The 13,401-nt window shown below is 41.6% G+C and overlaps 1 protein-coding gene across 1 annotated transcript in view; it reads left to right on the top strand.

Moving 5' to 3' along the window:
• CYYR1 (cysteine and tyrosine rich 1) overlaps positions 1-13,060 on the top strand; it is a 29,923-nt gene extending 16,863 nt beyond the window's left edge. The window contains exons 3-4 of the mRNA XM_059466007.1: positions 7,412-7,569; positions 11,487-13,060. Of these exons, the coding sequence (XP_059321990.1) occupies positions 7,412-7,569; positions 11,487-11,620 (292 nt within the window). The 3' untranslated portion in view covers positions 11,621-13,060. The remainder of the gene's footprint in view (positions 1-7,411; positions 7,570-11,486) is intronic.
• The last annotated feature ends 341 nt before the right edge of the window (positions 13,061-13,401 follow it).

Raw genomic sequence — 13,401 nt, 5'->3', positions numbered from 1 at the left:
GAAACAGCAAGATAATGAAGGGCATCTCTGAAAATGCCTTGAAGCATGGCAGAGTTCTCTGTTGGTTTCCATGTCTAGCGTTGACTTCTCTTGTATAGCGCATTGACCTGTAAATATTGAAGAATTGCTACTTTTTATTACAGCAATTGCAGTCCTTCCTTCTTAAAAAATCAGTTAATCTTTGTGTCATTTGCATCCTGCCTTGGTAAAAGTGTTAAAAGCTCCATCTCCTGACCCTTTCCCTCAGTGTCTGCACAGTTGTCTCGCTGACCACTGTCTCACTGTGTCTTTGTGCAGAATGTTCCTTGGCACACCAAAATTATGTCATCTGTGGCTGTTTTGGGGATTTGTTACAGGCATTAGGCAGGCAGCAGATATGCCAAAAGGTGCTGAACTATCATTCTTTCTGGCAACTGTGACTCTACAGGTTTGGTTTCAGGCTGGGCAGAAATACTGTGAAAAACACCAATCACTTTTTAAAAAAAAATTAAATGTTTAATAGTAATAAAATGGTTATAAAAATAGCAATATAATTAGAGTAATAATAATTTGGACAGTTTGGATTAGGACAATATGAGACAATAGAAACAAAGAGTTAGAGATGTCCAGGTACCTTTTTCTGGGCAGCATAAGCCTGAAAAAGGACACACGTAAACAGAGGATTAACCCTTAAAAACAATAACCTGTGGCATATTCATACACCTCATACATGATGCATAAATTCCATTTGAACAAAGGATTCTGTCTGGTCAGTGTCAACTTCTTCCTTATAGTCCTAACCGGGGTCTTCAGGGCTGAGCGAGGCAGGAAGAAGTTTGTTTCTCCTGATAATGGAGCAATAAATTCTCTTTCTCTGAAAGATTTAGGTGTCCTGTGGCTGCTATCTCAGTGCGAGTCCTTTGTTTAAAAAAAGTATCTTATATAGCATAGTTTCTATTTCAACTTTATGTTATAGCCTAAAACTATATTCAACACATTACTTAAAAAATTAATACAGCATAACTTTCTAACATAACACATATAATATTCATTTTAATATTTTCAAAAAGCCAATCATAAAATATGCGTTTTTCACAAATACCATCTAAGATACACTCCTGGGTAAAGCAATGCAGGTTTGACTGTCCATAAGTCAGAGATTTCAGGATCTAACTGGTAAGATGTCCAGAAGTCAGAATAGTGACTTAGGCACCTGCATTGAGCTCATGGAGTTTGTAGAAGCTACTATAATTAAAATCAGTGTTAGAAAGGATATGTTAAGAATTACTAGAAATACCATTACCCTGTGATTCTCCTAGATGTCTATACTCAGCAACCCAGCTGCCAAAAGTGATCCATAACTGGGGTTTAATAACTTTTTGGAAGCTCACTTTGTCATCCTGACTTCTCTTGTGCTTTGATTCTTAGAGAGGTGAAAGTTGAGCAGTGCTGCTGCTGCAGTTGTAATTAGTCCAAGTAACCAAGGGGTTTGCCAACCAAATTGGATAAATAGTCCAACACTGCCTCCCTCTGAATCACACTGAGTCTGAGTCCAAATAGTAATTTTTTCCAAACAAGAATATCTGGATCAGAGTATGAAAGATCATTGATTTTTTTTGTTTTATTTTATCTCAGAGAGTGAGTTTTAAAAAAACAGTTAGCTTTGTTGCAGTTTGACACTGGCACAATGCTTCTTTTCAAATGCCTTGAAGAGTGAGAAATTAAAGGCATTTATTAATATTAGCAGTAGTTTTTCAAAGTGTATTGCATGCATTGTTACTAATATTATTCTAGAGGTACAGTGCCAACAAATAAATACAGAGAGTTGGCAATAAATTAATTGGGGAATTAATAAAGAACTGGAATTAGGAAAGATGGTGAGATAAAAGAGATGAGCTGAGCGAAGTCTGAGAATGGCACATCTTTCTTGCAGTAACATGGTAATGAATATTGTGAAGACAGTGGGAATACTGATCCTCACATGTTTCTAACAACATGCCATACTTGGTCAAATTGTTGTAAAATTGCTAACATTAGCAATTTCGGGCTGAAAATACCTTTATGCCAGTATAAATGCATCTCTGGTGCAGAGCACTGTCCCTTCTACAATGAGAGTTCCTAAATTGATACAGTATTATAAAGTGAGCTGGGCTCCCAGAGAACTTCATGGGCTCTAGACTGACATTACTCTCAGAAATGAGACTTGGTACTATGGTAAATAGTGCCAAAAAACCTTCTTTCCCAACTGTTTGACAGTCAAGAAAAACAAATCTAATACCACGCTCTCAGGAAACAGCAAAAGAGGTTGAGAAAAAAATGCAGTGACGAGTGGCCAGGGCTTCAAGGCATGAAGGAATCTGTAGGCAGAGCAGCCAAGAGGGACCAGGTTTCTGCAGGGGAAGAGTTGGCTGGCAGGCATGATTCTAAATGTCTGTAAAATCACATGCAGTGCAGAAGGAAGGGGTAGCTGGTATGTGATGAGCTGAGGGCTGGGATCCCCAGAGAAAACTATTGGGTATTTAATTAAGAATAGTCACAGAGGGGAGAGTTTGTCAGACACATAGTGGTTTTAAACTGACAGAAGGAAGTTTGAATTAGATGCTAAGGAAAAATTCTTTACTGAGAAGATGGCAAAGTAATAGAATAAGTTGTCCAGAGAAGTCCTATCCCTGGAGGTGTTCAAGGCCAGTTTGGATGGGCTTGGAGCTATCTGGTCTGGTAAAAGACATCCCTACCAATGGCAGGGAGGTTGGAACTAGATGGTGTTTGAGGTCCCTTCCAACATAAATCATTCTGTGACTATATGACTCTTTTCCATTAAGTCAGGAAATTCTTTGCCACTTGAGGCTGTGGGTCCTAAAATTTACCTGAGCTTAGGTCAAGACTGGACGGGTTTGCAGAAAAGAAATCCATCAAGTGATACAATAAAAAATTAACCAATCTGTCTGGGCCAGAAATGTTAAGCTGGGAATGAGATTTATATTCTTTCCAGTGGGATGTTGCTAAAAACAGGAGAAAAGCTGCTTCTTTAAATAGCTGATTTTTATCTTGACAGTGTCTCTTGACATTTCTACAGCTTTAAAATTACTTTTCCCCTCAGTCTTTACTTTCCCATGTATTATTTTTCTGTGGCAGTCCTCTCCTCTTTATTGGCTTTGTTTCTGTGAAGGACTTTGCAGGCACACAGTTTGTGGAAATTGGGAGTGGGGCTGCAGCTGAGCCTCATCCCTGATGGGCTACAGGTGTGCAGGACAGGTGAACAGTATTGAAGGTAATGAGCCATGGAGTGCCAGGGTGCACTGACCAACCACCAAAGGGTACAGGGGGCACACAGGTATAAGGCATGTAGGATGAAGGGTATAAAAGGTTGTACTGAAGAGCAATAAGGAGCTGATGCTTGAAGCCTTCTTCAGAGTAAGTTATACCTCCCCTGTCAGGACTTCGCATAATGTTTTCCTTCAAACTGTTCAACTTCAAAATGTTCCCTTTTTTAAAAAACTTCCTAGTTGCTCTGTGTTTCTGCTGTGTAGTTTCCAAGTCTTCTTTAGCTTTAGTCTTCTACAAGAAGCGACACTTTTTCTCTTGGGCACTTTCCCTTGAACAGCTTTAAACCCCACTGTATTCCTCTGTGTCTCTGTAAAGAAATCTAAAATATCAGTGTGTGAAAGAGGGACAAAGCAAGCAGGCTTTAATAAAAAGGCATATTTGCTTTTAGGATATTTATTTTCAAAAATTTTGTAACAGGGCAAAGAGAAACCTTAACATGTTAGAAAAAAATACATGCTTATTTTTCTTCACATATATGAGAAATGGAGTTGTAAAGAATTCTCAAAACCTGACTGAAAGCTCACAAAGCTTTTGTATATTTTGTACATTTTTTTGTACATTTGTATGCAAACTCTGAGATAAGGTGTGCTGACTTAGAAAGGCCATAGAATAGAGATGGCATTGTTGAGAGAGAGATTGAACTTGAAACAAGTTTCAAATGATGGCCTTGCAAAAAGACCAGATATTTTGGAGAATTAAAACTGTGCAAGTTGCATTGTAGCAAGACCACATGGGGTAAATAATAGGTGATTGGTGTTAGAAGTATTAGTAGCATTGTGTGGCAAAGGCTAATAGGCTGAAAATTATTTATAAGGTATTGTAACCAGGAAATAGGTTGGGTTCTGATAGAACAGCAATTAATTTTACATCTCTTATGTCTCACCCTTCAATGAGACTGATACTGGAATAAAATCTTTTTAAATGCCTCTCCATTGCCCCGTCTCTTTAAAGCTGGGATTTTCCAACTCATATATTCTAGTTATAGGCTTTCCACAAAAAGAACAAACGTTTCTTTTTGTGCTGTGTGCCCAGAAAAGCTGCTACATGACCACTGTCCTGCCAGGATTTGATGCTGAGGAGATGCAGCCAAGTGGAGGCAATGAGCTCCTGGTTTCACTGGGGCCATTGTGAGGGGCTTCAAGGGCAGGTCTGTGAGTCAGAGTGAGTTTGCATTCTGACTCACCATTAGCTGTGGTATGGAGTTAGATGTATTCTGTTATGTACATTTGAAAGAGTACATCTCCTTGAGTCCTCTCACTCAGTATAGTTGTGCTTAGGCTCAGAGGCCTTTTCTAACAGTGGACCTCAGTCCTTGTTGAGTTTCAGGTGGAGGCAGATGCAGAGGGGCTTTCTACAGCTGTGTCATGCCAATGAAGAGTGCAGCCCATTTCTCAGCACAAATGGGGTATGGAATCTGGCTGAACACTTCTGGAGTAAATGGGATGCCTTTGCCTTTGAAAATAGTGAAGGCAAACTATTTAAACTGTTACACAATGGGCTTTATTAATACAGGAATTTAATTTAGCATGGGAATGTAATATGTGCTGTGTGTTACATGCTTCTGGGTTGGAGGTTGAGTTTTCCTCAGGGTGCAGCTGGTTGGAAGCACAAGGAGCTGTTTCTGTGGTTTCTGGGGTTTAGCAGATCAGCCAGGCAGAGTGTACCAGGGATGTGGGAGCTGGGCAGCAGTGGACCATGAACAGAGCAGTGCAGGACTGGAGGGCAGTGGTCAGTGAACTGACTGATTCTGCTGCTGGGAATCCAGCTGGGAGAGGGATTATTTCTGCATAAAGGAGTTCCCTGCAACTCTGATGCAGTGCTTCACCCACCAAGTGAATGTAGCGAAAGCAGTAGCAAATCACTTGTTTGTAAAAGGGGTACCATAGTTTTTAATTGTGATATTATTAGAGAATCTTCTAGCATGAAGAGAGTCAAGTTTTAAAGCATCTTCTGAATCAAACTATTGTCTCCTATGGCATTTTCCCTCAAGACAGTGATATTGTTGCCTTGATTTTCTTACAAGAGCATCTCTGAAAGGAAAAGACTTCTTTTTTCTTAGATGCCAGTTATTCTAAGTGTGTTTCTCAGTTACTCATGGTGGTTAATGCAAAGCGCTTGATCTCCTGGGCATTTTGAGCTACTGGTTTTACAGCCAGGTGTTTGCTGTCATGAGTTAGGCTTGTGTTAATTAGGGCTTCATATATTCTGCAAAACATTACCAGGTTTGTTCTCCCTGCACACTCTTCATTCATTGCTGCAGAACAGCAGAAAACGATTTAGCTCTCTGGCAGTGTATTTATTACAACACCATATGTTCTGTGTTTACTTATAGTGTACAATTAAGTGATTGTACTGCAAATCATGGCCAAGTTCCTGAATAGCTGGGGCCTAAAAACAAGCTCTAAAATTCATATTTAGATTCCCAAATAGAAGATCTTATTTTCAAGTATTGAGTCCATCCTGATTCTTGCTCAGTTTTTTGAAGTGAGCAGACGATCAGCATTTTGAAAAACAGACCTGCTATGTTTTCCCATGCTTCTGTGGGGAATCTAAACTATGGTTTAGACTCCTCTTAATATTTGTGGTATTGCAGTGCCTGTTGTATTCTCTACATTGCAGTAATTCCTAGTGAGGCTTGTTCATGCTGACAAACTATCAATTTGGATTGCTTAAAATATTCAGTAGAAAGGTTGCCAGCAAGGTTGCAATTTGGAGTCTTTGCTGGAAGATGAAGAGAGGCACAAAGTAAGAATATTTCTGCCAAGTCACTGGGCTTTTTCCATGAAAGGGTAGGCTTTAAATAGCATCTTTCATATAACATGCTTAACTGCCTGTAGCTGGCAACTAACCTGAGTGAAGCAGGGTTCATCAAAAAGTCTGATTTTGCTCTCAGTATTATTGGAAGCTCTTCAGTGTCTCTTAGTGAGGTTCTTTTTTTTGAGGTTTTCCAAGGTTTTTCTCCAATGTGTGAGTACAATAAAGCTTTCTTTCCTTTCTCTATATTAAAATTTCAAGGAAATTCTGATTCATTATTTCAGGAGCTGAGTTAAATTCTTTCCTCTGGATCATTTTAAAAGAAATTTTGTAAGCCTCGGATATGTGTGCTGGCTGAAGCAGCAAATGTGTGAAAGGGTGGTGTTGCTTTGCTTTATGCTGCTCATCCTTGAGAAGAGGATGCTATCCTTAATCTGTGGGCTCAGAAGCACAGCAGGAGGACTTTTTGACCTAGAATAAAACAATGACAATATTCTGTGAAAGTATATCATGCACATGGATGCTTCTGAAATATATTGCTGGGGTAACTTGGTCTTTCTTTTCAAAAGAAAATCATACCAATAAGTCACCATGATATTTGCTGAAAAATCCCTTTGCCAGGATTTTTCTCCTGAGAAGCTGAGATGCCTCAGAAAAGAAATGAAAACAGTGATCATCTCATTGCTTTGGAATGGGGTCTGGAGATTGTTTACCAACAGGTGCATTTTTGATTCCTTCTGTATGGGTTGTTTTTAATTAATGACCAATCATCATCAGCTGTGTTAGACTCTGAGGAGTCAGTCACGAGCTCTCATTATCATTCTTTTCTAGCTTTCTGATGTATCCTTTCTCTTTCTTTACATAGTTTTAGTATATAATTTCTTTTAATATATCATAAAATAATAAGTCAGCCTTCTGAGAACATGGAGTCAAATTCTCATCTCTCACCTTGTCTTGAGGACCTTACAACACCACACCAAAGCCTTTCAGAAAAAAAGAGATCCTACATGACAAGGGGAAAAGGAAGGAATTATTCCTCATAATGTAAGTAAAAGTAGATAAATTTAGATGGTCCTAAAACAGGAGGATTTAATGTATGATAAATCAGCAGAGTGATCTGACACAATTGCAAAGGTGACTTTGAAAGAATTTCTCGTTTTCTTTTCAGATGTCTTTCATTTTTCATATTCACATGCCTTGATGGATCATGCCTTTTGTTGGATCAAGATTTGAGGCCTTTTCAGTAATTAAAATGCAGTTTTTGTCACATAGAGGCTGCTCTTGAGAAAATAATTTTGCTTTATAACATGATTTGTCTGAGTCTGACTGCATGTCTGTGTTCCCCTTGCAGAGGCACAGCAATAGCTGGAATTGTTTTTGGCATAGTATTTATGATGGGAGTGCTTGCTGGGATTGCCATCTGTATCTGCATGTGCGTGAAAAGCACCCGTGAGACTCGGGTTGGGGTCATCCGAGCAACGCACATCAGCACCATCAACACGTACCCAGGTAAGGAACCAAAGGTTCAGCCCTGCCAGAGTGCCTGTGGTCATGGCAGGAGTGTTATCCTTGGAGAGTTACAGCTCCACACTCATGATCTGGTTATTAAAATTGTTAGAAATGCCTCTGCCCAAATTAAGATGCAAACGAGACCATATGCCAGTGACAATAGTATGGGTTTGGTCTGACATGAGAGAGAGAAAGAAATAGAAAATATGTGGGGGGCAGAAAGGTAGGTGACAGAGACAGAATAAGGAAAGTATCACCACTCCATGGATCCCAGTGAGTTCCATTGATCCTCTCCAGCTGGGCTTCTTGGTGGTGATGGTTCCCCCAAAAAAGTATAGAATCCAATGAGATGATATGGCTCAGCCCAGGTAGGAAAACCCAGGCACCTCCCTGGGGCAGGGGGACTTTGCCATTGTCCCTTACAACAGACTCTGGGTTCATTGCATCACGTGCAGTCCTGTGGTGCAAGGCTCTGGGGGGCACTTTGGTGGGGAGGGGGTCTTTGATGGATTATGGCACTCCCTCAGCTGCCTCTCCCATGAATGTCCCATACATGTCATCTGTGGGGTTGGGGCTTCCACAGCTGGGCTGGTTTGTGTGAGGGAGGATCGGTGTTCACTGCCTCAGACCAGAGGTTACGCACAAAAACTCCTGCCCCTCCTCATTTTTGGGGAGAGGAAACCTGGCTGCTGTGGGCTGTGGTCTCCCCAACACCAAACACAGCCAGGGAAGAATCTGTGCTGGGTTTGGCTTTCTTGTGGATACATTCCCTCAGCCTTCTTTGTTTTTCCCTAGGCCTGAGATGACTGAACAATAGCATCTTATCTAGGTGGTTTAACTTACAGTCCAAAGTCCCTGTCAGGGATCTTCAGGGAAGCTTCTTTGGTTATAGCTTCTTTATACAGTTTTTGTTATAATGTGCAAAACTCTTTTATATCAGTGTTTGAGGCATGAACTATTTCAGTCTCTGGCACAAAGTAAATGGGGAATGTAACTACAGCAGGAGGCTCTTCTCAGTCTGGAGGGGAACAGCACAGCTCCTGCAGAGAAAGGCAGGGCAGCTCAGCATGCAGTGTCTGGCAGCACAGCTCTGTCTGGGAGAGCTTGTTCAGCTGCTGGGTGGGCTAAGGAGATCTGGCCAGGGGACACACTTCACAGCTGGGTGGCTCATGGAGCCTGCAGGAGTGTGTCAAGTCCTTGCTCAGGGCAGTGCTGCATTTTACAGGACAAATAAGCCTCCATCTCCCAGTGCTGGAGGCTCTCTGGCTATAGATCACTTTTTCTTCTGTAATGTTCTGGTTTTTGTATTTGTTCTTCATGTGCAGCTGGCTCCTTTGCATTGTCCAATATAGTGGAGGCCAGGCATATCATAGAAGGGGGAAAACCTGCACAATAAGGTCTGTGGACCATAGTGCAAAGGCTTTGAGTAGTGATGTGGAGTCTGATGCCACCTGAGCTGACTGGTTTTTGCCCAGAGCTCACGAGCACTGCTGGGTGCTGCAGGATCTCAGCTGGGTTCTACAAAAGCCCATGGGCATCTCTGCAGGGTGTTCTGTACTGCATGTCCCAGCAGGAGGGACTGCTGGCTAGGATGCAGTGCTCAATCTCTGCATCCATCTGGCATCATGCCTGAACTGCAATTTGGAGTACAAATTTAGACAATGGTTATAAAATCATAGAATGCACTGGGTTAGGGTGGACCTTAAGAGATCACCTAGTTCTACCCCCTTCCCCCAGGCCCAGGTGGGGACATGGTGCTGAGGTACCTGTTTGTGCCTTAGTCAAAGTTAGCTGAGGTTTGGACCTGCTCAGTGCAAGCTTCTCTGTGAGTTAGAATTGTTGTGATGTCATTTTTTGAGGTGCAGGCAGCAGCAGGAAGGCACAGGGTCTAAGCCAGAGGTGTCACAGGGTGTGCAGCATCCCAGGGGACAGTAGGGACCCCTCGTGCCTCTGGGGCAGTGCAGCTGTGTCCAGAGTGAGTGTGAGCTGGTACATATGGCTGTGTATGAGCCAGCTTGGTGTAGAGTCACTCACTGCACCACACTCGTCAACTTGCACCACTCTGGGAGCACCAAAGGGGGTGGCACCAAGCCAGCTGGGGTCTGCAAGGCACATTTGCCTCAATTCCACATCTACCATATGGAAATGGCCACATTGTTGAAGAGAAAAGCAGGCCCTGGATGCAGCATAATGGTGTTTATGCAATTCAGTGACATTGTTAATTACAAATTCAGGAGCAATTGCCTTGGGATAACTTTGGGAGTTCATTGTGATAAAACACAGAGGTGTTCCATGCATGAAGTCTTGTCATCCCACTCCTAGAGATCCCTACTTTTATATTCCCTCCTGTTGCAGAGTTTGCAGAGAACCTCAGGTGCATTATATATACTTATCAACAAGCTATGCAATACTTTTTATGTATTTCTTTATTATACCAGCTCTAATGTCTGTTTTCTCCCTCACAGTATTAGTTTCCAGTTAGATTGAAAGCATCTGTGATCATCCTTATAATTTCAACATTTTTTTGTGTACAGTGATGAGTATGAAAGGAAATGGCAATATTCTCAACCATGAAGAGCTACTTCAAAAATAAATAGTTGCTGCAAGCTGTAAAAAGCAGAACAAAATGAAAACTCCAGGGCTGTAACCTTTTCCTCCCCAAGTCTGTTTCTGCAATGACACACCCTTATCTCTCAATCTCTAGGCAGTTTGACTCCACCTCAAGGCCTCTAGTTCAAGCATCAGTTTGAGCAGCTCTTCCTCTCAGCAGCAGATTTTGGAGGGTGGGGAAGCTTGGAAATGTTTTCTGTGTTCCTGCTGTCTTGAGCGCTTCTGGAATAATGACTGACCTGGTTTGGCTGCATGGCTTGTGGCCAACACTGCCCCTGCCATTACCTGCTTTGGACAGGAACAGCAAGTGTGAGGATGCTCTTGCTTCTGCCTCAGCCACAGCAGCAGTGCAGTGTTCAAGAGAGCAGAGCATGCTTTTCATGGCACAGTGGGATTTGAGTCTCTTCCCCCATGACAAACATCCTTGGTTTCTGTTTCCACTCTTTGCTAGTACAGTTTTGTTGCCAGTCTGCCTGAGACATGTATGGAGGGGACAGGAGAGCATCTGTGGTGACATAAATGGACATATGAGGAGACTCTGGACCTTAAAATTTGTAGAGAATACTCTATTTGTATGCTGATAAAGAGCCTTTAGTTCTTACCTGCTATCATTCGGCAGCATTCGCTGTCTTTTTTGTCAGTGAATTAATCCTTTTTCTTTAATGTTATTAGAAGTAATTGAGAAAAAGTTTTCAGCTACTTCTGATTATTTTTGTTGCCTCCTAAATGCCTAATCCAGTTTATGAATGCTGGGCCCTCCTGAGATGTCCCCATTGGTGTGAGCAAGGTGAAAGCTTTGTTCTTCCTCAGCCCAAGCCATGCTAAGATGTCTTGCCCTGGGAGTGTGATGCTGATGTGCTTGCCACAGTGTGGCACCTGGAGATCCAGAGGGTGTTTGAGGTGTCTGTGGAGATCAAGAACCCTGACTGCCATCATTTTGACATTACATAAATCCCTGTTGCTGCTGAAGGAGGTGGAAGGGAATGGATCTGATAAACTCAGCCTTTGTCCCCCAAAAATGTTTAGCTCTACCACATTCTCCTGGTGTCATGTGCCATACAGGCACTCAGACACTGTTACAGGCACAGCCTGTTGGTAGGCACACAGCTAAGGAGGGAAGTAAAGGGCAATAAACAATGACTCACATTGATATAAATTGACTGTATAATGGCAGTCTGGGAAAAAATGAATGAATTGCCAGGTTTTTTATCAGTTGCATGCAAGTCTGGATATCAGCAAGAAAATACTTGAAGGCTGCATCTGAAAAACAGTTTTTTAACTCTGTGTTCTTTTTTCTCCCATTTCAGTGGCTCCACCACCATACAGTTATGAACATGAGATGGAGCACCCAGCTGACCTACCTCCACGTTATACTGCAGCCCCACAGACTGTGATACAGTATCCCCCACCCCCTCCATACCCTGGGTATTCAGGGAAATGATTAACATGGCTTCACATGGGTATTGACTGCCTCTTGAAACAGCCAGCACTGCTGGGACAATGCTGTTGGCTCAGGGACAGATAGGATTGGGTTCTGCATCAACACATGTGGCCAGGTGTTGCAATAAACTGGAAAGGTTGCCAATGCTCAGGATGAATGAAAATACTGTCCACTGTGGACCAGCATGTTTCATAATTAAACAACATGTGACCAAAGAAACAGGTCCTAAAAGTTAGTGTCAGATGAGAGTGCTTAACACCAGTTCTTAGCTTCACCTGCAGCAGGAGTGGGGGTTTTCCCCACATAGGTATGTGCAAATGGTGCAAACAGTTCAACAAATTGTTTCAAAAGCACAAGAGGGTGCTGGGGCTTATTCTGGAGGAAAGCATCAACTGTTGCCTTGAGGTAACCACTGTGCCTTTCCTTGAAATGAGGGGAATAAGCAACAAGAGAGATTGAAACTGTTTTCTACTTCCAGCTGATAATACCAAGTGATCACTGTGCCTGTTGGTCTGATAACCATGTTACAAGGAGAAGGCCTGGTAGACTTTTCTAGTAATTAAAATTTATGGCTATTGGTTTTGGCCAAGTGCAGATTTTTTTAAGTGCCTCTTTTTAAGCAGTTTGTGACTAGTTTATGAACTGAGATGTTAACACAAGGATAATTTTTGTATGTGAAATACACTAATTTATAGCTGGTCTATTTTTACCTGGACTGAAAACCTCTATACATTGAAAATATACTAAAATGCCTTTTATACCAGCAAATGATGTTTTGATTTTTGTATAAAAATACTGAATCAGCAGAACTCACAAATGGGAGAAAAATACAAAACAAATATTAAAATGCCCTAGATTTGACATCAGTTTAATTGCATAAAGCCAGAGATTTAAAATTTTATTTACCAGTAATGAGGATATCCAGACTTAGCAAAGAGATGAGAGTGGAAACTGAGCATCTGATTACTTTTGAATGTGTCTTGGGCAATTTAAAACTGTAGGTCATCAAGTAATATTTTTACATTTGCCATGCATGTTGTTCAAACTTACTTATTCTCCACTATATGCAGTCCAGATCTTAATGATTTAAAATATTCCATGTACTTATGCAGGTAACTGTAATTCTGCAGCAGCTATTTGACTTCAGAATATCATATTCCATTACCTAAAGCATCATCTTTCAGTGTTAAGAGTATTATTTTTCTCAGGTTTATATGCAAACCACAAAGAGTGGGTCTCCAAGAATTTAAAAGTGCTGAATGCTCTTGGTTTGATTTGGGTGTCTGAGCAGTTTGAGAATGCTACAGCTGTGGCATCAGCTGCAGTTACTGCTGGTTCACAGAGATCAGAATGCATTTAAATGTTTTCCAGTGTGGCCTTTCTCTTCTTTTCAGGTGTATTGATGTTGTAACAAATAAAAAAGCAACTTGCAAAAAAGGAGATACTGTATCCCAGTGAAATCAACCTCTCATAATCCCTGAAGTCTGGTGGTTCTGGCATTCAGTCCTGATTCAGGGAAGAACTGAAGCAACATTTAACTTAGCATAAAATTTATTCAGAGGCGTTCTTGAAACAAGACCTTACTGACTGTTCTTGCTCAGATTTTGCAGCTGCATTTGTCCTTTCCAGGCTGACTAAACTTACCCCCTTGAAACTCCACTTAAAAGTGCAAATGGGCTCAGTCCCCGTCAGTGTAAGTTCAGAAGATCTGTGTTGTGGCCACTGGCCACACTGAGTCCCCAAGGTACCAAGGCAATTGTGACCTAGCTAGAGGAAAACTG

The sequence above is a fragment of the Ammospiza nelsoni genome, chromosome 2 (genome assembly GCF_027579445.1).
Source record: "Ammospiza nelsoni isolate bAmmNel1 chromosome 2, bAmmNel1.pri, whole genome shotgun sequence".
Taxonomy (NCBI): domain Eukaryota; kingdom Metazoa; phylum Chordata; class Aves; order Passeriformes; family Passerellidae; genus Ammospiza; species Ammospiza nelsoni.
Note: the sequence above shows the minus strand (reverse complement) of the source record. Positions and strands in the feature narration are given on the sequence as shown.